The sequence below is a fragment of the Oncorhynchus mykiss genome, chromosome 2, assembly GCF_013265735.2.
Source record: "Oncorhynchus mykiss isolate Arlee chromosome 2, USDA_OmykA_1.1, whole genome shotgun sequence".
Taxonomy (NCBI): Eukaryota; Metazoa; Chordata; class Actinopteri; order Salmoniformes; family Salmonidae; genus Oncorhynchus; species Oncorhynchus mykiss.
Genome location: NC_048566.1, coordinates 30,178,732 through 30,205,698, shown reverse-complemented (window position 1 = coordinate 30,205,698; position 26,967 = coordinate 30,178,732). Strand labels below are relative to the sequence as shown.

General features: G+C 45.0%; 1 protein-coding gene across 6 annotated transcripts; it reads right to left on the bottom strand.

Moving 5' to 3' along the window:
- Positions 1 to 144: 144 nt before the first annotated feature.
- gon4l (gon-4-like (C. elegans)) lies at positions 145 to 25,714 on the bottom strand. 6 transcript variants are annotated; one of them, XM_036945039.1, is made up of 31 exons: positions 25,677 to 25,714; positions 21,754 to 22,010; positions 21,448 to 21,540; positions 20,043 to 20,272; positions 19,858 to 19,932; positions 19,669 to 19,719; positions 19,521 to 19,571; positions 19,288 to 19,386; positions 19,092 to 19,208; positions 18,577 to 18,753; positions 17,667 to 17,874; positions 17,027 to 17,128; positions 16,862 to 16,902; positions 16,658 to 16,779; positions 12,369 to 12,588; positions 12,096 to 12,182; positions 11,649 to 11,841; positions 11,317 to 11,470; positions 10,759 to 10,909; positions 10,525 to 10,641; positions 8,250 to 10,400; positions 7,795 to 8,062; positions 7,483 to 7,643; positions 7,122 to 7,319; positions 3,903 to 4,046; positions 3,516 to 3,812; positions 3,316 to 3,426; positions 3,009 to 3,219; positions 1,104 to 1,437; positions 914 to 1,016; positions 145 to 793 (listed from the first exon to the last, which is right to left on the bottom strand). In XM_036945039.1, the coding sequence occupies exons 1-31, from the start codon at positions 25,697 to 25,699 to the stop codon at positions 674 to 676; spliced, it is 6,666 nt and encodes a 2,221-aa protein (XP_036800934.1). In that variant the 5' UTR covers positions 25,700 to 25,714; the 3' UTR covers positions 145 to 673. The 6 variants fall into 6 exon arrangements, with proteins under 6 accessions (XP_036800934.1, XP_036800973.1, XP_036800944.1 ...); XM_036945078.1 differs by having other exon boundaries at positions 1,104 to 1,413; XM_036945049.1 differs by having other exon boundaries at positions 17,027 to 17,125.
- Between the last annotated feature and the right edge of the window lie 1,253 nt (positions 25,715 to 26,967).

Sequence of the window (26,967 nt, the reverse complement as noted above, 5' to 3'; positions counted from 1 at the left end):
GTTCACTGCCGGGTGGGCGTGAGTGTAGTAGAGCCGTTACCAGGCACATCTGTGTGGGTCTAGTAGACGTCTAGATGTGCGCCTTGGAGATTGCACTCTTATAACATCTCAGTCATCAACGAAAGGAATTAATCAAAAAAGGCAAACGGATAAATTACGTTTATTTTGTATAAAATATATAACTCTTGTACAGGTAGTATTACCGTGCAATACATGCACAACTCAGGGAATTGAAAAAAGTATTTAAAAAAAAACAACTTGTACATTATTGGACTAAACACCATTTGTCTATTTATAGTATTTATTCAACTTTTGCCACACTAAGAGACTATGTTCCCTCGTCCCTCAGTAGTGCATTTGAGTGATAACTTTTAGACAAAGGGTGTATTTCTTTCAATAAATTAGTGATGTACAGTTACACAGTGCTCACTGTCAAAATTGGTTCTGGTAAAAATTGAAAAGCTGCCATCTTTCGAGCTGCTGGTGTTGCTTCAGCTCAGATGATTCTGATATGAGTTTATTAAAAGCATTCATATGCCCTCAATGTTGCTTCCAGATTTCACCAGCCTTGAACTGGTTAGTATGAATATACTGCAGTCAAGTATCTTCTCTGCTCCTCTCCTTTGAAGTATCTGAATTTAGTTCTGTCCTTTCTGGGTTGGTTCTGTCAAGTTCAGTCCTGCTCCTCATCTGTGACTGTCTGCTGTTCAGTGGTCACAGCTTCGTCCTCTAAGTTGACCTGGCGGGCAGCGGTGTGGAACAGGCGCATCAAGTCCCGAAACCGCCGAGACACCTGGACAAGAGAGAGATAAAAGAGTCAGTGGACGAGGGTTCATTTCACAAGCCAAGACTTTTCAACAAGTGTATTACTGTTGGATTTTTTATAGTTTGGTTACAAAAAAACAACCTTCACCTCATTGAGTGTCTTATTGCCAAGTTGGGTGGAAATTGCCTGGAAAGTACTCTGATTGGCACCTTGCTGCTGACAGGTGGTTAGAATGACACGGTCAGCCTCCCTGTAACCCAAAGAGGATTATCACTCTAACAAAAACATGTTAAAACATTAAACAAATACAAAACATTTTCAGGCTCGTCTTTCTCACCTTGTCCAGAGTATGACCTTCTCCCCACTGGCAGTGAGGGAGATGTTTTTGGCACACACCGGGGGATCGGAAGAGGGGCTGGGACAATGCTGCAGGGGGGTCAGGGGGTTCTCCATCTCCCCGCTAAAGGCTGTTGGGTGGCGATCAGACACCCCCGATCCTTCTCCATCCCCCTTACTCCTCTTTGGCAAGGGGCTGTTTTCTCTCTCCCCATCCTTCCACTCTTCCTCATCATCCTCATCATCCTCCTTCTCAGTGAGGGGGAGTGAGCCTTCCTCAGGACCCTCCCATGAAGGGGCTCCTTGCTTTTCTGAAAAGCATAATGGTTGTTTATCTGCAATGTGTGAAAGAGTTTAAAGGGTGGCTGAACTTCCTGATTTGACTCTAGTGTTTTGTCTCGTTCAGAAATGCAGCAATCATGACTGAAGCCAAACAAGAGTTGTCCAACTGGCCTTCACCACCACAGACCACGTGTATGGCGTTGTGTGGGCGAGCAGTTTACTGATGTCAACGTTGTGAACAGTGTTCCACGGTGGCTGTGGTTTATGGTATTGGCAGGCATAAGCTACGGACAACGATTGCATTTTATCAATGGCAATTTGAATGCACAGAGATACCGTGACGAGATCCTAAGGCCCATTGTCGTGTTATTCATCCGCCCCAATCACCTCATGTTTCAGCATGATAATGCACAGTCCCATGTTTTAAGGATCTATACACAATTCCTGGCAGCTAAAAATGTCCCAGTTCTTTCATGGCCTGTATACTCACCAGACATGTCACCCATTGAGCATATTTGGGATGCTCTGGATCGACGTGTACAACAGCATGTTCAGTTCCCACTAATATCCAGCCACTTCACACAGCCATTGAAGAGTGGGACAACATTCCACAGGCCACAATCAACAGCCTGATCAACTCTATGTGAAGGAGATGTGTGGCGCTGCATGAGGCAAATGGTGGTCACACCAGATACTGACTGATTTTCTGATCCACGCACTAACTTTTTTTTTAAGGTATCAATGACCACCAGATGCACGTCTGTATTCCCAGTCATGTGAAATCCATAGATTAGGGACTAATTCATTTATTTCAATTGACTGATTTCAAAATATGAAATGTAACTCAGTAAAATCTTTGAAATTGCTGCATGTTGCGTTCATATTTTGGTTCAGTATAGATAACTTGACCAGGTCTTGAAGTCGTCTAGGCTAGATAGTGCTGGCCTACTTATTTCGCGACCGTGGCAAAATTTTGACATTGAATAGCCTCTCTGGAGCTAGTTAGGGACAGTCAATGAATTACACAATGGAAATGGGACAATTACTTACGTTGCACATCTTTTAGTTGTCTCATTAAATGCCGCCAATATTTGTATATGCAATTCTAAAATGTATAGTTGGTTTGACGTTTAAGTCATAGACACTTGGCAGCATTGAAAAACATTTTGTCCATGTACATTGTCATCTACTGATGGTCCCCAACTAGCCCGATAGGGATATTGAAAGTCAAACATAATTGACCATAGGCATTAAAATCAGGTCGCATCCAGCTGCGCTCCGAATGGATGATTACTTGGGTGCTGACAGCTGTGGGCAGGATTGAAATAAACCCAAAAGGAAAACAGTACCCTTCATTCCGTGACATACCATTTTTTCCTATCATCTCGCAAATCTCAGTTTTGGACAAGACTGACTTTATGACTCTTATCGATGCCACAATGCTGTTTTCAAAACGAGAAATTGCTTTTTAGGGGCAGTCGCACATTAAAGTTTTTCATTCTATAGGTAACCTACAATGTATTTTCAGCCATATTACTTATGTAGATCAGTTTTACTTTAGTTGCTTTTGACCAAATAATGACAACAACCTTAATTCATACAGCATAGGTAGTGCAATTCTTACCAGGATGTGGACTGTTGGCCCCACTGTTGACTTCATCTTTTACTTCAGCGTCCACCTCTTGCTCTTCCTCTTTATCTTCCTCCCTCTCCTCTTCCCTCTCTTCCTCCCTCTCCTCACCGCCTGTCTCAGTGTGGAGGTTGGCTGTGGGGCTGGTTGCCGTGGGGTACAAGGGGTCAAGGCTCTTCATCGCCCTGGGGATGCCATCGGAAGCCTGAGCGAAGACCGCATGTCACATTCTGTTATCTCCATAACTCATTTTATTCACACAGACAGTTTAGAACAACAAAACACTAGACTACGAGGCTACCTTGTTGCCATGGCAGCGAGAGCATCCTTTCCTCTTGTGTCTGCGAAGCTTGGCATCATGGCTGGCACCATGACAGAGGCAGAAGCAGTCCTTTTCTGGCCAATCACACTCCTGTGAAGGAAGACAACCAGCCAAATCAGAATCATAATTGCAAATGCAATTAGAAATCAATAAACAACACAGTCCACATTTCCTCAAACCTTGTAGATGCCATGAGAACCCATCTTTCTCCTCCGGCTGCGACCTGTCATTGGTGGAATCTCTTCTTCCTCTAGATCAGGGAGGGTCACTTCTTCAAAACCACCACTTGCCCCTCCCCCTGACCCCAAGCCAACACCCTCGCCTCCGTCTATTCCGCCCCCTACCTCCTCTGGCCAACAAGCCTCTTCAAACTGCCCTGGACGGGCTGAGGGTGGGCGGAGCTCGTCAAAGAATACCCAGAATTCCCCTTGCAAGTGGGTGTGGCCTTTCAGGAGGGAGGACATCTGTGCTTTAAGCTGTAGAAAACAGAGGTGGATTACACTGGTGATTTAACATAGGTTTACTGTGCTGACAACTAATGTGAATGGTGTAGAATACTGCCATACCTCCTCAATGCTGGCAGGACTGAGGCCAGGTCCCCCCTGCAGAGCACGTACGATTTTCTGGTAGTGAGAAAGGTTTTCCCCAAAACTAATCTCCAGCTGCCTCAGGAAGCGTCGACTCCGCTCAAATGCCTGCTGCTCCTCAAACTGGACAGGACATAAAACATCATAGTCGAAAAGTATTAATGGCTTTTTCAGCAGTGAGAACTTTGCAGATTCACTACAATGTGTTTGGCTACAAGACAAATAATAATTTTGTTGAACATAATTATATTTATTTATCAACACTAGAGGTCGACCGATTAATCGGCATGGCCGATTAATTGGGGCCGATTTCAAGTTTTCATAACAATTGGCGTTGCATATAATCAATGCGGTGCCGGTTAATTTATCATCGAATCACAGTTTACGTCGCCAAACGGGGGATGATTTAACAAATGCGCATTCGCGAAAAAAGCACAATCGTTGCACGAATGTACCTAACCATAAACATCAATGCCTTTTTAAAATCAATACACAGAAGTATATACAGTGCCTTGAGAAAGTATTTGGCCCCCTTGAACTTTGCGACCTTTTGCCACATTTCAGGCTTCAAACATAAAGATATAAAACTGTATTTTTTTGTGAAGAATCAACAACAAGTGGGACACAATCATGAAGTGGAACGACACTTATTGGATATTTCAAACTTTTTTAACAAATCAAAAACTGAAAAATTGGGCGTGCAAAATTATTCATCCCCCTTAAGTTAATATTTTGTAGCGCCACCTTTTGCTGCGATTACAGCTGTAAGTCACTTGGGGTATGTCTCTATCAGTTTTGCACATCGAGAGACTGAAATTTTTTCCCATTCCTCCTTGCAAAACAGCTCGAGCTCAGTGAGGTTGGATGGAGAGCATTTGTGAACAGCAGTTTTCAGTTCTTTCCACAGATTCTCGATTGGATTCAGGTCTGGACTTTGACTTGGCCATTCTAACACCTGGATATGTTTATTTTTGAACCATTCCATTGTAGATTTTGCTTTATGTTTTGGATCATTGTCTTGTTGGAAGACAAATCTCCGTCCCAGTCTCAGGTCTTTTGCAGACTCCATCAGGTTCTCTTCCAGAATGGTCCTGTATTTGGCTCCATCCATCTTCCCATCAATTTTAACCATCTTCCCTGTCCCTGCTGAAGAAAAGCAGGCCCAAACCATGATGCTGCCACCACCATGTTTGACAGTGGGGATGGTGTGTTCAGGGTGATGAGCTGTGTTGCTTTTACGCCAAACATAACATTTTGCATTGTTGCCAAAAAGTTCAATTTTGGTTTCATCTGACCAGAGCACCTTCTTCCACATGTTTGGTGTGTCTCCCAGGTGGCTTGTGGCAAACTTTAAACGACACTTTTTATGGATATCTTTAAGAAATGGCTTTCTTCTTGCCACTCTTCCATAAAGGCCAGATTTGTGCAATATACGACTGATTGTTGTCCTATGGACAGAGTCTCCCACCTCAGCTGTAGATCTCTGCAGTTCATCCAGAGTGATCATGGGCCTCTTGGCTGCATCTCTGATCAGTCTTCTCCTTGTATGAGCTGAAAGTTTAGAGGGACGGCCAGGTCTTGGTAGATTTGCAGTGGTCTGATACTCCTTCCATTTCAATATTATCGCTTGCACAGTGCTCCTTGGGATGTTTAAAGCTTGGGAAATCTTTTTGTATCCAAATCCGGCTTTAAACTTCTTCACAACAGTATCTCGGACCTGCCTGGTGTGTTCCTTGTTCTTCATGATGCTCTCTGCGCTTTTAAGGGACCTCTGAGACTATCACAGAGCAGGTGCATTTATACGGAGACTTAATTACACACAGGTGGATTGTATTTATCATCATTAGTCATTTAGGTCAACATTGGATCATTCAGAGATCCTCACTGAACTTCTGGAGAGAGTTTGCTGCACTGAAAGTAAAGGGGCTGAATAATTTTGCACGCCCAATTTTTCAGTTTTTGATTTGTTAAAAAAGTTTGAAATATCCAATAAATGTCGTTTCACTTCATGATTGTGTCCCACTTGTTGTTGATTCTTCCCAAAAAAATACAGTTTTATATCTTTATGTTTGAAGCCTGAAATGTGGCAAAAGGTCGCAAAGTTCAAGGGGGCCGAATACTTTCGCAAGGAACTGTATTTTTAAACTTGCATATTTTTTTAATTTTTATTCATGTTAGCAGGCAATATTAACTAGGAAATGTGTCACTTCTCTTGCGTTCATTGCACGCAGAGTCAGGGTATATGCAACAGTTTGGGCCGCCTGGCTCGTTGCGAACTAATTTGCCAGAATTTTATGACAACATTATGACAACATTGAAGGTTGTGCAATGTAACAGCAATATTTAGACTTAGGGTTGCCACCCGTTCGATAAAATACAGAATGGTTCTGTATTTCACTGAAAGAATAAACTTTTTGTTTTTTAAATTATAGTTTCCGGATTTGACCATATTAATGACCAACGGCTCGTATTTCTGTGTTTATTACATTATAATTAAGGCTATGATTTGATATTTGATAGAGCAGTTTGTCTGAGCAGTGGTAGGCGGCAGCAGGCTCATAAGAATTCATTCAAACTTTACTGTGTTTGCCAGCAGCTCTCCGCAATGCTTGATTCACACCGCTGTTTATGACTTCAAGCCTATCAACTACTGAGATTAGGCTGGCTATTAGAACATCCAATAGTCAAAGGTATATGTAATACAAATGGTATAGAGAGAAATAGTTGCCGCGTTATAATTCCTATAATAACTACAACCTAAAACTTCTTAACTGGAAATATTGAAGAACTGGGAATATTGAACCACCAGCTTTCATATGTTCTGAGCTAGGAACTTAAACTTGAGCTTTTTTACATGGCACATATTGCACTTTTACTTTCTTCTCCAACACTGTGTTTTTGCATTACTTTAATCAAATTGAGCATGCTTCATTATTTATTTGAGACTAAATAGATTTTATTTATGTATTATATTAAGTTAAAATAATTGTTCATTGTTCATTCAGTATTGTTGTAATTGTCATTATTACAAAAATATATAAAAATGGTCCGATTAATCGGTATCGGCTCATTTTGGTCCTCCAATAATCGCTATAGGCGTTGAAAAATCATCATTGGCCGACCTCTAATGAACACTCTGTTACATTGGGCCTGATCCTTAATAAGCATCTATGAAAATGGCTGTGATGTCATCCTTACCAGACCACACTCCAAAGCCTGCTCCGGGAGGAGGAAGGCCGCAAAGTCTCTGAGGAGGTCTGGCCATTCCCCCAGGACAGGACGGAGCTGGGAGAAGAGCTCCACTGCGCTGCGCCCCTCACCCTCCTGCTCAAACTCATATAGCAGCCCCAAGAACTCCTCCACCTTACCAGGTACGCCCTGAAGGGCTTCCCGCACCTGAGGGAGGAAGCCGGGTTCGAGAGTTAAAGTTAACCTTTTCTTTTTATTGGATAACTGCTACTAATGCTTTGCAACTTGTTTTGAAGTATGTCATTTAGAGTATGCTACCCGAGATCCAAAATCCACTTTACAAAAAACACAATCAATTTTTGTTCCTTACCCTGTTGAGGTAGGCCTGTGCAAAGGCGATGTCCTTGCTCTCTCTGAGGGGGTCGTTGTCTAGAATGTGGTCGTCATAGAGCAGCAGCAGCTTGGACGTATCCTTACTGTCCCTCTCCGGACGACGACTACGCCTCAGACTGCGAGGAGGCCTGCCTCGCCCTGAGGGTACCCAACCACAGGAAAAGAGAGAAGATACAAAACAAGGATTAAAATTAGTACTTATATGGAAGTGAATACTTAGTAGACCATTTCTGATAACCATGAAAACATTTTGTAGTGGGTCTCCATCACCCCTAGACCTGAGACTGACCTCTGCCACGTCCAGCTCCCTTCCCACTGGCTCTGGGGGTTCCCTCCCCAGGGGGCACGTCCTCCTCTCCAGGGACTTTACTGACCCCGCCGTCTCCAGACTCCAGCCCCTCCCCCTTGGTGGGCCCCTCCTCCTCCTCAGAGTTTTCCTCCTGGGAGTTCTGGGAGACGGGGGAGTTGGGTGAGGTGGGGGAGTTTGGAGAGTTGTCCTCCTCAGAGTCACACAGCCTCCCCTCTGAGGCCAGCCATGTCAGCTTCTTCATGGTCTCCTGTGGGATAGATGGTGGGCGACCGTTAGCAGGCTTAAGGAGAACTAATGAAGAGACTATTCTTAACTTTCTAGATATATTAAGGTAGAATCTTGTAAAAATAGAAACATTTGCTATCTGTCTGAACAGGTAACCTTACGCTACTTTCATGCCAAAAAATTCAGACCTAAACTTTTAAGTTACGTACCTGCAGCTCGGGCACTGAGAGAACAGACTCCTCTGAGGCTGATGACATCACTTCCTCTTCATCTTCATCCTGAGTCAGGTCATCAAAATCTTCCTCTTCCTCCTCCTCCCCTTGCCTCTCCTGCTCTCCATCCCCGTCTTTCTCTCCATCCTTCTCTCCTCCTCCATTCGGTCCTCCATTCGGTCCTCCATCTCTTTCTCCCTCTTCTTCCCCCTCTCCACTTCCCTTTCCATCTTCACCCTGCTCTCTGTTTCTCTCCTCCTCTCCCCCTCTTCCACTGTCTCCTTCTCTTTGGTCACCCTCTTCTCCACCATTCTTCTCTCCTCCTCCTCCAGTTTGTTCCTGTGCTACAGTCCTTCCACTCAGCATGCCCATGCCATGCACACCACAATCTCCCTCTTCTTCCCTTCTCTCATCCTCTTCACCACTATTTCCCTCAGGTGGTATGTCAGGTATGTGCGTTGATGTAGCTGCCATGCACCACCTCTCTAGCCCCACCTCTCTCCTCTCTTCTTCTCCCCCTATCTTGTTATTCTCCACCCCATCCTCCCCTCCCTCCATTTCACCAACCACCATTCTCTCCAGGGCGTCAGCATGGCTTTCCAAGCTGGAGCAGGGGCTTCCAGAGGGTGACTCAGAAAGTGTCAGGAGAGGACCCTCCACATCCCCCCATCCCTCCTTCTCTTCCAGCTCCCCCTCGTCCCGTAATCCCTCCACCAATCGGTGCAGCTGCTCCTCTAAACTCGACCCGGGAGCATATCCGCTAGTCAGAACACTGTTGCTGGGCAACCGGACACTCAGTGCCTGCTGGTAGCCCATTGTACCATTCGGTAAAGTGGTGAGTGGCGAGAGGCAGGAAGGTATGCCATTCGTTAACCCAGTAATATTGTGTTGGGGTGCAGGCGACAGACCAAACGGGAGGCTTTCAGACCGGTGAAACCCATTCTCTGAAGCATTGGATGACACGGACCCGTTTGAAACCAGGCAGTTTTTGGGCACCCATAGCATTTGCATAGAACCATGGGTCGCAGTTTGTACCAGTACATACTGGTCATTCTTAGGGGCTGAGAGGCTCTGGATGATTGACGGAGACATAATATCATGGGAGCTGCTAGACTGGAGTGTGAAAGTGTCTGTATTAGTAATGTTCGGAGTGTATCCAGAAAGGTTCTGGGAATAGGTTAAGGATGGGTCAAACCCAACTTCATCTTTGACCTCTGCATGAATTGGTTGCCCCCAGGTGCTGTTCTGATTGTCGAGGGAGGGGTTCATAGGGCTGGTTTTGATGTTAAGGGGAGGGGAGGGCGTATGAGAGAAGAACACAGGGCTAGACTTTAGCTGGAGCCTGCTATCAGGGGGTGTGGGGGGATAGTTCAGGGAAACTTCCAAGCTGGGTGGGGCAGGCAGGAGGGGCCTGGTCAGAGTACGGGCGAGAGCTGCTCTGGTCTTAGCCTGAGTGTCCTGGTGGGAAGGGGTGGAGTGTGAGGGCCGCTTGGCCAATCTTGGAGCAGCACAGGCACGATGGGCTGAGTTAGTGACCAATGAGGGAGTACCACCATTCTCTGCTGGAAGAGCAAACAAGGGGGGTGGGGGTGATGGCTTTGGGGTAGCTGGTTGGATGGGCAGCAGTTTGCGAAACGGTGCCCGGTAGGGTGTTTTTTTCTCTGTTTGATTGGGACTCATTTGCATTACAAAGAGGGGGGCTCCCACCGGGATGGAGGGTAAGACCTGAACCAATGGCACTGCTCCATGGGCAGGAGTGACAGGAGCCTGGGACAATGGCAGGGCCCTCCGGATTGGAGTGCTGGGGGCCTTGGCCAATAGGATGACCCCTTGTGAGGGGATAGGTCCAGGAACATGGGCCAGAAAGCGGAGTGTATCTGGCAGGGCTTTGGCTAGGGGCGTAAGCGGGGCAGAATGGGTGAAAGCGTAGAAGGGACGAGGTTTAGGGGCAATGGGTGGGCGCTCGCCTTTGTAGTTCATGCAGGGGTGTAGGCGTAGGATGACATTTCTAGGGAGAGATGGGGGATATCGCGTCCCATTGGCGAAAGTGTAAGGAGGTGCTGGAGGAGGTGGAGGTATTCTGGATGGGGATTTCCCATGTGGTTTATTATACTCCATCACTGCCCTGTGGATGAATGGTAGACTCTTCTGTAGAGGAGAAACAATTTACATAGGCATTAGTACCTATTAGTAGTAATAGGGAAGTAAAATGGAGAATGACACATTTTCTCTGATAAGTAAATACTGAGAGTGGTGGTAGGTGAGTTTGTACCCGTAGCCAGTTGGGCATGACGGACATCTCTCTCTCCACTGGGGGGCGCTCCTCCCCTGGCATCACCCTGCTACAAGTCTCCTGCATGGCAGGAACTATGTTGTGCTGACAGTACAACTGAGAGAGAAGAAAATAACAGATAAAGACCAACATGGAAATAGGTGATAACATCAAGGCATGATCAAAACATTGAGAAAGACTGTGATAAGCATCAATGAGTTGTGAGGTCCACACCTTGATAGCGTTGTCAGATGCCTTGTGGCCACACAGCTCCTTGACACGGGAGCGTAGCTGGTCCTGCTTCTTGGTACGGATGAGGTAGCGACACATGAGCTGGTAGGGGAGCTCTGTCTGGCTGAAGTGCTTCAGCCCAAGTACAATAAGCCTGGAACAAAAATCCACATTGCGAGTAAATATCTAGTCTTAAGTCTAACATTCAAACATGCGAGTTGAAATGTGATGCTTGGTTGTAGTAGTAAAGATGACATAGGCCCTCATAGTTCCAACTATGTCGGTGAATGGTCATTGAATGGGTTTGGAGATAGCTAGAGAGAGACCCTATTTTTAGCAAGTGTTAATATTCAGCTCAATACTGAGCAGGCACTCACTGACAAAATACTCATGTTTGGCATGGCTATTTTTGACCAGTGTGTAAAATGTTTATTTTTTAAATTAAAAGTTTGTTGTTGTTTGTGAACATGAGCTCCTGTGGAGGTTGTGTCCCCACGCAGGACGTGCAGGACGTGCAGCATGTGTAAACGTGTCTGTGTGTGTGTGTGTGCAAACGTGTACCTGTCCTCTCCGCGTGTGTAGAAGTTGTTCTTGGTGCGTGGAGGGTGCAGTGCGGGGTCCAGGCTGCAGTGAGGCAGGAGCTCTGGGTAGAGGAAGACGGAGCGGGTGGCGAGCAGCCAGGCCGTCTCAGCATGCAGCAGAGGGTATGTACGCACTGCAGGGACAACCAAACACTTACACGCAATTCACAAAACCAACCCTCTGACACACATAGATAACACAAAACAGCTACACACACAGGCTATCAATACCATCTTTAGTTCATACAATTCAGACTCACATTTTTACATTACATATGAACCACACACACACCAGACCTCCCTGTTCATTACCATTGTTAGAGTGTGTTTGAGGCCTGGCAGGGGGGGTTGGAGGAGAAGGAGCGGATGGCGAGACAGAGCTCTCCTGCTCCTGGACCAGAGACAGCGCCCCCTGGAGGTTACAGGCCCTGAAGATGCTGCTGAATCCTGGGTCCCGGACTGATCTGATCGCCTCCTCACGCTGGGCAAACGTCTGGAGCTCCTCCTGGGTGGGAGGCACACAGAGACTAGGACTTGAGATAGAGAGAGACACAGAGAGAGAGAGACACAGAGAGAGAGAGACACAGAGAGAGAGAGACACAGAGAGAGACACAGAGAGAGACACAGAGAGAGAGAGAGAGAGACACACAGAGAGAGAGAGACACAGAGACAGAGAGAGACACAGAGACAGAGAGAGAGAGACAGAGAGAGAGAGACAGAGAGAGACAGAGAGAGAGAGAGAGAGACTCAGTTACTCACCAGGTACTGTTTGGTGGTGTGGGCCTTGTGGTGCAAGGCCTCCACAGGGCTGCACAGCAGGTGCACCTGGGTCAGCAGCTGTATGTGCTGAACAGAGACAGACAAAACAGGCAAGGGGGGTTGTCAGCGAGTCTACCAGTATCATGTGTCAATATTTAAATTGGAAAATAATTACAATAATTGGTGTCAATAATAAGGCAACTTTGAAAATCGAAATGTAATATACCACCAACTTCAGATCCTCAGTTAAGTTTTACGAGCAGACCAACCTACCTGTTGGACTTGCTGCTGCAGCTGGAGTTTCTGGATGTGGTCGAGCGTGAGGACGGGGCAGGGCAGAGGTGGCAGCAGCACCATGGGGGGTGATACCGTGACGATGGGGGTGGAACGGCCAGGGGTCTCCTGGAGGGCTCTCCTCTGCTGCAGAGCCTCCATCTGCTCCCTCACAGTACGTCGCCTCTCTGTTAGCATGTTAGCCAGTGGCTCCTGAAACCTGCAGAGATCAGAGGGCAGGGGTCAGAAAAGGGAATAATAATCATATTGATGACATAATACAGCACTTCATTGCATAAATCATCTCAGTGAGCTTTAAAGCATTAAAAAAAGACAAGCAATTTAGAAAAACATAATTCATGAGATGGAAGGTCCTGAAAGGGTGGGGAAAGTTCCTGGCTTGAGTGGTCATCGGAGGAAGGTGGTCGTAAGGGGAGAGCAAGCAAAGATGGCAGGCAGGCAGCACTGTGTCATCAAGGTGTCTCACTGTCCCTCCCATCTGTGTGGCTTCTCCATAGTAGGGCTCGGATGACGTTTGAGCTCAGCTACTGCAGTTTATGGACTCCGTAGTAACGTTAGGTGTAGCTAGCTAGCTACTCCTTCACTACTACCAAAATTAAGTACCTATTGGGTGAATCTAAGATAGTCATGTGGCGCCAGAAAGCACACCACATTTCAATAACAATTTAAGAGTAGCCTTGTTGAGGATCGTAGGGAGGAATACTCCCGACACTGCACACCTCTGCTGTGCAGTCTTGCTTTCAGGCTTCTCTCCATCCCAAACCTCTGGACACTAGCTGGTATTTGAATATGGTCATTTAGCAGGCTTTATCACCAAAAATATCAGTACATGTGGCCCATGTGGGAGATGGGACTGAAGACACCCTTGACTGGAATTATACTGAACAAAAATATAAAAACTCAACATGCAACAATTCAAAGATTTTACTGAGTGACTGTTCATAGAAGAAATCAGTCAATTTAAATAAATAAATTCTGCCCTAATCTATGGATTTCACATGACTGGGCAGGGGCACAGCCATGGTTGGGCATCACCCACTGGGGAGCCAGGCCCAGCCAATCAGAATACATTTTTCCCCACAAAAGAGCTTTATTACAGACAGAGAAATGAACATTCAATTCACTAATAACAGCTCCGGGGGATATTGCTGCAGACAGCATGAAAATTGCATGCTCCCTTAAAACTTGAGACATCTGTGGCATTGTGTTGTGACACAAAACTGCACATTTTAGAGTGGCCTTTTATTGTCCCCAGCACAAGGGGCACCTGTGTAATGTTCATACTGTTTAAATCAGCTTCTTGATATGCCACACTGGTCAGGTGGATGGATTATCTTGGCAAAGGAGAAATGCTCACTAACAGGGATGTAAACAAATTTGTGCACACAATTTGAGAGAAAAAAAAAATTGTGCATATGGAACATTTCTGGGATCTTTTATTTCAGCTCATGAAACATGGGACCAACACTTTACATATTGCATTTTTATTTTTGTTCAGTATGTTTGGATTATGCAATATTCTGCTTAAAAGGCTCTAGTCTACACAAGGGGATCTGATGGAGGTTAATTTGCGTAGCTCTACAATACTTTTGTGCACTGAACTTTTGGAATGTGACAAAAGCGTAGCTCCGCTTGAGCAGACTGAAATCACAGTGGTGAGACTTAACCCTCTCTACCCACCTCTATTATCCTCCTCTACTTTCCCTAATGTTTCTGAGTCATCAGTGGTAGCACTGTCACAGAGCCCTTACTCCACAGTGAGGAAAAACCTGTCTGTCTCTCCGCACGTCATACTGCCTCGTTAACATTTAGAGACATCCATTACAGCCAGGACCAGGACACAGTGACGCAAACGTGTGCATGCGTGGAGGGTTGCTGGAAGGAAGTAAAATGCTCTCATCAGCTCGGAGAAGTGGCCTGAAAACAGCACGTCGCACACACAGAGACCTCTCAACAGACGTCACAGTTCAAACATCAAAGTAGGCACATGTGCCAACCAGCTACTGAAAATCTGGCGCACCGGGAGTGTATGTGTGTGTGAGACACAAAGTGAGTTTGTTAGTGGTGTGTGTGTCTTTTGTTAGTATGAGTAGCTGTAGCTCAAATGTGTGTTAGTGTGAATTGTAGCTCTACTGTGAGTTCTGTCCACCTCCTGACACTTCAGAGGAAGAGAAAACACCAGAGCATTTCTCTGCCTCCCTACCCAAGCAGATACAGCACCCCTATGCTGCTCTGTCCCGAAGGGAGGCCTTGGTGTGTGTGTGTACGTCACTTCAAGTGATTCCTAGAATGGCATAGATGGATAGGCTCACTCGGCTACACAGCTGATGCCTGCTGGACTGTTCATTAACAATGTACTTCATTTTGTTTATCTGTCAGCCCCAGCCTCGAACTCAGGCCCTGTGTGTAGCTAACTGACCCTCTCTGCCCATTTATCGCCATTTACCTGTTGTTGTTGTCTTAGCTGTTTACCCGTTGTTGTCTCACCTGTTGTCTTACTTAGCTCTCCCAATCAACACCTGTGATTGCTTTATGCCTCTCTCTAATGTCAATATGCCTTGTATACTGTTGTTTAGGGCAGCTCTCATTGTTTTATTTTTCTGCAGAGCCCCTAGTCCTGCTCAACATGCCTCAGATAGCCCACTTGTCCCATCCCCACACACATGCGGAGACCGCACCTAGCTTAACTGGCGCCTCCAGAGATGCAATGTCTCTTATCGTCACTCAATGCCTAGGTTTAACCCCACTGTATTCGCACCCTACCATACCCTTGTCTGTACACTATGCCCTGAATCTATCCTACCACGCCCAGAAATCTGCTCCTTTTATTCTCTGTTCCCAAAGCACTAGACGACCATTCTTATAGCCTTTAGCCGTACCCTCATCCTACTCCTCCTCTGTTCCTCTGGTGATGTTGAGGTTAACCCAGGCACTGTGTGTACCCAGGTGGTCTCATTTGCTGACTTTGCAACCGTAAAAGCCTTGGGTTCATGCATGTTAACATCAGAAGCCTCCTCCCTAAGTTTGTTTTATTCACTGCTTTAGCACACTCCGCCAACCCTGATGTCCTAGCAATGTCTGAATCCTGGCTTAGGAAGGCCACCAAAAAGTCTGAAATTTCCATCCCCAAATACAACATTTCCATCCAAGACAGAACTGCTAAAGGGGTCGGAATTGCAATCTACTGCAGAGATACCCTGCAGAGTTCTGTCATACTATCCATGTTTATGACCAAACAGTTCGAGCTTCAACTTTTAAAGATCCATCTTCTCCAGAAATAAGTCCCTCACTGTTGCCTCGTTATTGACCCCCATCAGCTCCCAGCTGTGCCCTGGACACCATATGGGAATTGATTGCCCCCCATCTATGGTTAGAGTTCGTACTGCTAGGTGACCTAAATTGGGATATACTCAACATCCCGGCCGTCCTACAATCTAAATTAGATGCCCTCAATCTCACACAAATTATCCAAGAACCTACTACCGGTAAGTACAACCCCAAATCTGTAAACATGGGCACCCTCATAGATAACATCCTGACCAACATGCCCTCCAAATACACCTCTGCTGTTTTCAACCAGGATCTCAGCGATCACTGCCTCATTACCTGCGTCCATTATGGGTCCGCGGTCAAATGACCACCCCTCATCATTTCAAACACTCCCTAAAACACTTCTGCGAGCAGGCCTTTCTAATCGACCTGGCCGGGGTATCCTGGAAGGACACTGACCTCATCCCGTCAGTGGAGGATGCCTGTTTGCTCTTTAAAAAGTGCTTTCCTCACCTTCTTAAATAAGCATGCCCGTTTCATTTAAAAAATAAACTAAGAACAGATATAGCCCTTGGTTCACTCCAGACTTGAATTCCCTTGACCAGCACAAAAACATCCTGTGGCGTACTGCACTAGCATCAAATAGTCCCCGCGATATGGAACTTTTCAGGGAAGTCAGGAACCAATACACGCAGTCAGTTACGAAAGCAAAGGCTAGCTTTTTCAAACAGAAATTTGCATCCTGCAGCACTAATTCCCAAAAGTGCTTGGCACTCAGCATTAAGGAGATAGATTGGGGGTAAGGCCCTGCGATAGACTAGCGTCCTGTCCAGGGGGGTCTACTTGTACATCAAGCTGCCTCATGCTACAGAAACAGGAGATCTGCTCCTACAAGCTGTTCCAGCTCAGGGCTACTTACTTACTGGGTTGGCAGTACACTTTTTGAAAGCCCTTTCTTTCCAGAGAGAAATAGGGAGAGGGTCAGGGTGGAATCATACCGAATGGCTTGTGGAACGTTGAATTGCGGAGCACTCAGGGGTGGAGCAGCTTCCTCCCTCTCTTCATCTTCTTCATGCCCATCGTCACCCTGCCCATTCACTATTAGCTCATCATCCTGGAACTGAAGGGGTAAAAAGAGTGAGATTCAGAAAATATATTTTTTTTAAGAGAGAGACTTGCAGATATGATCCCATAATCCTCACCGTCTCGAAAAGCTCCTCCAATAGCTCGTTCACTTCCTTTTCTGAAAGAGAGGGAGAAAGAAAATAGTTTGGTTGATTTTTCCCCTTTAGCAAAATGTAAATGTATTTATTTATATATATCTGTGGTTAGGGTTGATGTATGGAAACATTATTACAGAGACTCACTGGTGATGCGTACGGCCCGGTCATTCCTGTAGTCCTCTCGGTCAGGCTCATCCAGGTCCTCCAGGAAATTATACTCTGGGTCGTCATCATCATCACCCTCTTCTGAGAGAGAAAAGAGAAGGCGGAGGTCGCGAGAGAGACAGAAAAACAGTTATTTTAAACTGTTGTAAAGTGAAGAAAGGTATATGGCCTAAGGGTAAAATGGCTGTCAACACACACAACCATAACCAGTGAAGACGAAACGGGAAAGATGAGGCAGAGTGGGGGAGACAAACAGGAGCAGAGCAGTGGGGGGGGGCAAAGTCAAAATAAGCAAAACATGACAGAGCAAACAGAGAACAATTAAACCAACAACACACACACATCTCCCGTAAAATGTGTACACACACACAGGTTAAATGCAGCTCCATCTGTCTCAAGTCTACCTGCTTCACACTTTTCAGTGTTTGGAGGAGTGCCAACTTTTTGTGTATTTCACTAATTAAGTATTTGCTCCAGGAAAAACTGAATTCATGACCCATTTTTGAGAATTATGTAAAATCCTGTTGCATTGGTTTCTACATGGTTGGACCATTCAATTTCAATAGTACACCGCCCATCCTTGAATCCTCCCTCATCATCCCTTTCTTTAAATCCTAACCTTCATTCTCCATGTCGGATGTCATGAGGCCCTGCAGCCACTCGCTCCAGTCGCGGTCCTCCAGGGCCAAGCTGTAGTCGTACATGTCAGGCGTGATGTCAGGGGCATGTAGCTCTGCCTCCAGCTTGCCCAGGGGCACGTTCCTCAGGGTCCGTTTGGAGCGGGTACGACACGCCACCAGGCTAGACCCTGCACCTCCAGTCAGAGGCTGGAAACAGAGAGATGGAACCAATGAAGAAAGAGATTCACATTTGTCTAGATATGGCTGAATAGTGTCCTGATACGAGTCAGGTGATTTCCTGGTATAGCTGAATAGTCTGCTAGTATTCATGGGTTGCACGTTTTGTCACAGTATTGTTTTGAACATTCTCTTGAGGATTGGTGACCGAATTAACGTTCTACTCAATGCATTGTCAATGGCGGTGATGAAGACTTCATCAAAAGAGCATTAAAGTTGCTTGAAAACCCTATGACATTTCAAAAGGAGGCAAATAATTAGTAAGAAAACCTTTTTGTCATAATTGTGATGTCCCCAGATTGACTTTAGATGCAGTATAACTTTAGCTAACTTTCCGAGATTAAGGGGACAGCACTGAATTTTAGCTAGCTAGCTATTTTTGACAAACTTTGCTAGCTAATGGAAACATTGCCCTCTCTCTAAAGTAAGTTTGACAACATAATGATGGAAAAGTTGTTTTTGACTAATTATTTCCTACTTTAGCACTGTTATCCTATTTCCATGCCACTGTAGTGTAATTTAGAATAAATAGGCATTAGCCCCTGTCCAAAATGACTTGGCATCAGTCGGGGACCAATATGGCTGTGGTGTCTGTATAAAGTTCATAACAATGGCAACAATGTGACTAAGTGACGGAAGTGCAACCCATTAATAGTTTAACAGTTTCAGTACCTGGAAGGATTCGGTGCAGATGGGGCTGAGTTCCAGCTCTTCCTCCACTGCGTGAAGCTTCTCCAGGAAGGTGCAGTCTTGGGGCCTGAGGGGCCGGGAGGGGCCAGTGGAGGATGGGGGCGGAGGGGGCCCCATAGGAACAGTCTCCACCCTCAGATGTCTGGGCTGCCTTGACTTCTAAACATAAACCAAGACCAACATTACAGTACACTCATACTCATCCAGTGCACATTGTAAATATTAACTCAGTCAGTTAACTCTGACACTGTATATAGTATGTTAACTTACCTTCTTGTATTCTTATTTCTATTTCTCGTTAGTTGTTGTTCTACCTTATGTTATCTTTAGTATTACATTTGCATTGATTACTGCATTGTTAGGTTTAGAGGTGTCAAGAAATGCATTTCACTGTACTTGTGACAAAAAAAATGATAAAATAATAATTGCATTCTTTCCCCCCCAATTATTTCAATAACTTTCAATCAAAGGCCAAATGCAGAGGTGCGGTGTGTTACCTGTCTGGGACTGTCAAATCTGTCCTCTTCACACTCAGAGTGTCCAGGGGTCCTGGGCCTCGCCCCTCGGGCACACCGTGGGGACGAGGCTGTGCTGTCCACATCACTCCAAAAAGTCTGAAACGACCATTTCACAGGCATGACATCGTAGTCACATAGCACACACCTTTGACTGATTGAAAATGCTCTTCCTCACCTCCTCTGTAGTCTCATCCTCCTCATCCTCATCGGGGCAGTACTCTTCATCAGAGGAGTCCTCCTCCTCCTCCAGAGGGATGTCAACAAACTGGGGAGGCTGGGGAGAGGAAGCAGGGAGCGAGATGAGAGGGAAAGAGTGAAATAGAGGGAGAAAGCAACAGAGATGAAACAACAGTGAGGAGTAATAAAGTATTTGACATGACACTAGCACTATGTGTGACAGGGACATACCTTCACTTCAAGGACCCTTTTGATAGGAGAAATATTCCAGGTGGGGATCCCCTGCAAGAGAAGAGGAAGCCGCTTTAGACTATTGAGATGAATCCAGGACAGAATATTAAAAGGTAGCTAGCTACAAGTTGTGTTACTGGAAACCCACCACCCCCCTTTCTACCACCTCCTTCAGTCTGGAGCGGGTCATCTTGGGCTCCTGAGGGATGCAAATAGAAGATAAAAACATTGAATTCAGGCAGAGGAGAGAGAAATTATTTTAAAAACGTGCAAGTAATATCAGCAACCAATTTCTGAGTTGTACTGTCAGTATAACTTGCTGTATGTTGACGCTCACAAATAGGGGTAGGTCCTGCGTCTCCTGGATGGCTGCTTTCATCATGGCCACTACGTGCTCGTTGGTTATCACCTCCTGAAGGCAACATTCACAGGTGTCAGTCAAAAATGTTCAACACTAACATAAGTACTTAGCAGTTAGCATTAACCCCTCTTTTTCCCGATTTGAGACTCCAGGTAACTCACATGGAGGATGGTCCGTACATTGACGGAAGTCAAGTTGTGTTGCTGTGACTTCCTCTCCAGATCCATATCCAGCTGCTCAAACTCATTTTCCTCACTGTCACTGGATGAATCTTCCGACAACCTTTTTCCAGCCACGGAGTGTCCCTCTTCCTGCCCATTGTCTAAAGTGCTCTTCATTTTCGAGCCGTGCTTCCTCGTTGACAGCCTTTGGCCCCCACAATCCTCTCCATCTTCAGACAGAAGTAATGCATTTGTGCACATCAAAACAGAAACCCAATTCTCATACACTAGAAATCTGATTCAGTGTTTCCAAAATGGTGGGTATGTCCACAGAGAAGGGATAAGCAACTTTGATGGGGGTGGGGGCCAGAATAAATCTGAACTCATCATGAGGGGCTGCAGTGGCTCGCGGGTCTGCATACCAACATCCATACCCACACATGTAGTCAGAGCAAGCCCTAGACTTTTGGGGGCGCTAAGTGAAATTGTTGGGAGCAAAACATTTTCGCAGCTCTGTTAAGGGAATTTTTATCAATGATGACAAATTATGTATACATTTCAATCAGGACTGACTAATCTGAATACTAAATGTTACTGTATATGTATGAGTTTTCTTTCTTGATCCCAGTACTGAAAATAATGTGTGTGTATATTTGGTCAAGAGTTTAGAACAATGACGTTCTGTTCCTTGGTACAAATGAATCAGACTGGCTAGAGTGCTTATCTACACAAGAAAACCTTGACTCGTAAATTATATTAAATTGGTAGGGAGACGGATGTGGGAAGGCTTGATATACAGCCTTTGTACTGGAACGGAGATGGCACGGGGTAGTGTTAGAACTAATGATGTCATTTTCAGTTTATAACCTGTGGTAACCTGTATTGTGGCAGTACTCTCTTGAATACAGGCTGTTACTTGACTTTTAAGACCGGGCTCTGTCCATTCCTATAAAATAAGGGTCTTACAAATTCTTATGAAATGACAGAGTGTTTAATTTTAATTGGGAATTAAAATAGAGGAATTAAATTCCTTCAACAAGCTCCCCCTCTTGACAGTGGAGAGAGCTAATTTCCCTAAATTCCACACATTTTGCCAAGGGGTGTGAAAGCATTTTGCCAAGAGGTTTGGAAAGCAAGTTTGCTGCAATTCTACATATTTTGTCATTGGGAAGAGAGAATATGTAGCAATTTAATAACTCATTTCATGCTAATCTTTCAAAAAATTGCCACAGGGCAGAGAAAAGAAATTCAGCTTTACAGCTAATTTCTTGCAATTATACTAATTTCGCCATAAGGTGAAGAGAAATTATTGCAGTTATGAATATGATATCTGAGGGTTATCTGGGGGAGGGGATTGTTCTTGTTTAAATCAGCGTGTCACAAGAAGCAGAGTTGAGAAGCTCACCTAAGGTAATTACCAGGCCCAGTTCTGTGTCGTCCTCCTCTGCCTTGGAGGGGCTGGGAGATAGCTGACAATCTTCCCCATTCTTAAGCTGGCCTGCAGCAGATACAAAACAAAGATTTCACAATGAGATAGGAGTTGATCACATTCCCACCACTGAAGCATGTAAAAACCAATATATGTAAAACCAATGAAATGCCCTTGCACATAAACTCCAACATCCCTTCATATCTCAGCAACACACTATGCGTTACTTGTCATCCCTCTCTCTAGTTCTCCATTCCCCCTTCCTTTTCTCATCCCTCGTACCTGAAGAAATTGTCCTCTGCTTGAACCTGGGAGAGTGTCTCATTGGTGACAGCCCATCTGTGACCGTCATCCCAGAGCCCTTTCCCTTAGCCGGGGTGGAAATGGAGAGATGTCTGTTAACAGAGAGAGTGCAGAGTGGACCACCATTGGAGATCTGAGGGGCACAGGTTGTCTCATCCCTCTTCAAGGCTTTAGAACGCATGGGCAGTGGTTCTGGGGTGCTCGATTTGCGTTTCTGGGCTTTCATGCTTCGAGGCCTGAAAGAAAACAACAGTTTAACGTTACAGTTACATTAGGGGGCTAACGTTAGCAGACAGTAAAATATACTCGGTCATAGAATATGACAATATGATGAAATATTTGCAGTTGTTACTAGCTAGACAAAATGTGCATAGCCGAGTAAAACAGCTAACGAATGTGTCCCATGTGTGCAATCCAAGCTACTATCTAGCTAGCTATTATTATCTAGCCAAGTTAGCAGGCTAGTGTTGCCGCTTTCTCAGTTGCAGTACAAAAAGCACAACCAAGTCATCACAGCTATATAAAACATTTCTTACTAGCTAAAATAATCGCATGACACAAGTCACGCTACTCACGCTAATGACCCTGAAGTAGTTGTTTGGGTAGTTAGCTAGCTAGCTTGTGTTGTTGTTATTAGCTTGCTGGCTAACGACGTATATTTGTCAACAACTAACCTTGTGTGTTTGTGTGTCTCGGAACTAGACGCCCGACTTTTCTAGGTTGACAGTACATAGACCTTTCAAATTTAGTAACTTTCTTGGTGTCACTTACCCGGAAATAGGCATTTGGTGCCATGAGAAGATAACGAACTAAGCAAATCTCAAAATAATTTACAGCGCCCTTTCCCGCGTGTCACAGATAAATCCATCCCCACTTAATTTCCCCATAGCATTAGAGATCCTACCTCAAGTACAGTGAAAGGTTAGACTATTCAATCGACGTGGTTTCAGCAGCCCACAGTAAATGTTTGTGTTATTAACCACACACAATCTTTCAAGTTGATTCACCAGGTTATGTTTTCTTACAAATCAAATGTATTTATATAGCCCTTCGTACATCAGCTGATATCTCAAAGTGCTGTACAGAAACCCAACCTAAAACCCCAAACAGCAAGCAATGCAGGTGTAGAAGCACGGTGGCTAGGAAAAACTCCCTAGAAAGGCCAAAACCGAGGAAGAAACCTAGAGAGGAACCAGGCTATGAGGGGTGGCCAGTCCTCTTCTGGCTGTGCCGGGTGGAGATTATAACAGAACATGGCCAAGATGTTCAAATGCTCATAAATGACCAGCATGGTTCAATAATAATAATCATAGTAGTTGTTGAGGGTGCAGCAAGTCAGCACCTCAGCAGTAATTGTCAGTTGGCTTTTCATAGCCGATCATTAAGAGTATCTCTACCACTATTGCTGTCTCTAGAGTGTTGAAAACAGCAGGTCTGGGACAGGTAGTACGTCCGGTGAACAGGTCAGGATTACATAGCCACAGGCAAAACAGTTGAAACTGGAGCAGCAGCACGGCCAGGTGCACTGGGGACAGCAAGGAGTCATCATGCCAGGTAGCCCTGAGGCATGGTCCTAGGGCTCAGGTCCTCCGAGAGAGAGAAAGAAAGAGAGCATACTTAAATTCATACAGGACACCGGATAAGACAGGAGAAGTACTCCAGATATAACAAACTGACCCTAGCCCCTTGACACATAAACTACTGCAGCATAAATACTGAAGGCTGAGACAGGAGGGGTCAGGAGACACTGTGGCCCCATCCGATGATACCCCCGGACAGGGCCAAACAGGAAGGATATAACCTCACACACTTTGCCAAAGCACAGTCCCCACACCACTAGAGGGATATCTTCAACCACCAACTTACCATCCTGAGACAAGGCCGAGTATAGCCCACAAAGATCTCTGCCACGGCACAACCCAAGGGGGGACGCCGACCCAGACAGGAAGTAGTGTACGTGTAGGTATGTACGGCAGGACCAAAGAGAGATAGGTAGGAGTAAGCCCATGTAATGCTTTGTAGGTTAGCAGTAAAACCTTGAAATCAGCCCTTGCCTTGACAGGAAGCCAGTGTAGGGAGGCTAGCACTGGAGTAATATGATCAAATCTCTTGGTTCTAGTCAGGATTCTAGCAGCCGTATTTAGCACTAACTGAAGTTTATTTAGTGCTTTATATATATTGTCCCTGGCCCCCTCCCAGTTAGGGGAGTGATGAGCTCTACAGCAGAGTCTCACAACTCAATTGCTGGTTGAAAACTGTTTTCTGCCCCTCCCAAAAGATAGAATTTGTAGATAATGGGCCCTCTTTCTGGGACTCACCCACAAACAGGACCAAGCCTGGCCTGCTGAGGAGTGACGGACTCCATCCTAGCTGGAGTGCTGCTCTCATTTTATCTACCAACATAGACAGGGCTCTAACTCCTCTAGCTCCACAATGGAATAAGGTGCAGGCCAGGCAGCAGGCTGTTAGCCAGCCTGCCAGTTTATTGGAGTCCGCCACTAGCACAGTCAGTGTAGTCAGCTCAGCTATCCCCATTGAGACCGTGTCTGTGCCTCAACCTAGGTTGGGCAAAACTAAACATGGCGGTGTTCGCCTTAGCAATCTCACTAGAATAAAGACCTCCTCCATTCCTGCCATTATTGAAAGAGATCTCGATACCTCACATCTCAAAATAGGGCTACTTAATGTTAGATCCCTCACTTCAAAGGCAGTTATAGTCAATGAACTAATCACTGATCATAATCTTGATGTGATTGGCCTGACTGAAACATGGCTTAAGCCTGATGAATTTACTGTGTTAAATGAGGCCTCACCTCCTGGTTACACTAGTGACCATATCCCCCGTGCATCCTGCAAAGGCGGAGGTGTTGCTAACATTTACGATAGCAAATTTCAATTTACAGAAGAAAAAAAAATGACGTTTTCATCTTTTGAGCTTCTAGTCATGAAATCTATGCAGCCTACTCAATCACTTTTTATAGCTACTGTTTACAGGCCTCCTGGGACATATACAGCGTTCCTCATTGAGTTCCCTGAATTCCTATCGGACCTTGTAGTCATAGCAGATAATATTATAATTTTTGGTGACTTTAATATTCACATGGAAAAGTCCACAGACCCACTACAAAAGGCTTTCGGAGCCATCATCGACTCAGTGGGTTTTGTCCAACATGTCTCTAGACCTACTCACTGTCACAGTCATACTCTGGACTTAGTTTTGTCCCATGGAATAAATGTTGTGGATCTTAATATTTTTCCTCATAATCCTGGACTATCGGACCACCATTTTATTACGTTTGCAATTGCAACAAATAATCTGCTCAGACCCCAACCAAGGAGCATCAAAAGTCGTGCTATATATTCACAGACAACACAAAAATGCCTTGATGCCCTTCCAGACTCCCTCTGCCTACCCGAGGACGTCAGAGGACAAAAATCAGTTAACCACCTAAATGAGGAACTCAATTTAACATTGCGCAATACCCTAGATGCAGTTGCACCCCTAAAAACTAAAAACATTTATCATAAGAAACTAGCTCCCTTGTACACAGAAAATACCCGAGCTCTGAAACAAGCTTCAGAAAATTGGAACGGAAATGGCGCCACACCAAACTGCGGGTAATGGAGTCGCCAATGACGAGGGGTTTCAATTTGTCAGAGCTAATGGTGAGAAGCTTTGGTGTCTCAGACCCCGTAACGGGAGGTGTAGAGACAAGAGAAGGCTCGGCCTCAGACGCCGACTCGCTGCTTAATGGGGAAAACCGGTTGAAAGTTTCTGTCGGCAGAATGAGCGACACCAGTTGAGCATTCCTACAGTATTTCCCTCCAGAAAACATGAGAAAGTTGTCTGGCTGCGGGGACCGTGCGAGGGGATTTATTCTAACGTTACTATCTGTACTTACTGGTGGCACAGACGCTGTTTCATCCTTTCCTACACTGAAATTACCCTTGCCTAACGATTGCGTCTGAAGCTGGGCTTGCAGCACAGCTATCCTCGCCGTAAGGCGATCGTTCTCCTGTATATTATGAGTACAGCGACTGCAATTAGAAGGCATCATGTTAATGTTACTACTTAGTTTACAGTGGTTTTAATGGATGGAGGAAACGTTGACAATTGCACATGCACACACGCACTTAGATTATTTATTCGATTATTTCTCGTGGTTGTTTTTGTAAAAAAATAATTAAAAAGAACACCCCAAAAATTACTCTATTTATATTATTTATTTGGAGGGATCTGGATAATCTTGCACCTTCATACCTGAAACAAACCATATGACATCAAAGCTGCGAGCTACTAGGAATGGACGCTCCTAAAGACTATATACGCACCTCCATTATGATGCATCGTTCCAGAATATTTGGAAAAGCACCAACACAGAATATGAATCAATAATTAACATAGCTATGGATCAAACCTAAAATACTGTTTTATCAACAAACTTCCATTGAAAGTCATTTTTAAAATAAAATATTCTACATATGAATGCCTGAAATGGAAACTGTGAGTATTATTATTATTTGTATTCTTTACAATAAACAAGTTTAAGAATATTTATCTTCAAATTGTTGTCAACGTGGACTGGTTTTACCTGTTAAAGCCATTCTAAAAATGTGCTTTAAAATGTTCAGAACTGGTCAAAGTTCACCCTCAGCCTTCCAAATCAAGATATTTATGTATTTAGTGTAAATTAAACTTGTTTGTAAACTCAGAATATTCTCTCTCTCCAATTTACAGATATCCATAGCATACAAGTCAGGGAACCCCAGGCTCCAAAGTGACAGAGGCCTAGTGGTCAAGTCTCTGGTGTCCATGGGTAATAGCGAAACAACACCTCCATATTTTGGCTCAAAGGGCAAAGCTGCTCACAGGGCTACTGCTGACCTGTACCACCACCCAAAACCCCAAAAGGCTAAAGTCCTATATGAGTCCATCCTGCTTGTTGACCCCATCAACCCCAATGAAATCAGGATGATCCTGAGGATGATTGGCTTCCCCCTGACAGAAAAGCAGCTGAACAACATAAAAAATAAAGAAATTAAACGATTGGACGATATCAAAAAGAAAGAAATTAAAAGAAAGGAGCTGGAAAATAAATGGAGCCAGCTGCAGAGGCCTAAATGGATCCTCAAGCTCATCAAGCTGCGACAGGGGACAAAACCCGTCCATGGCAGGAGTGGACTGAAGACAAC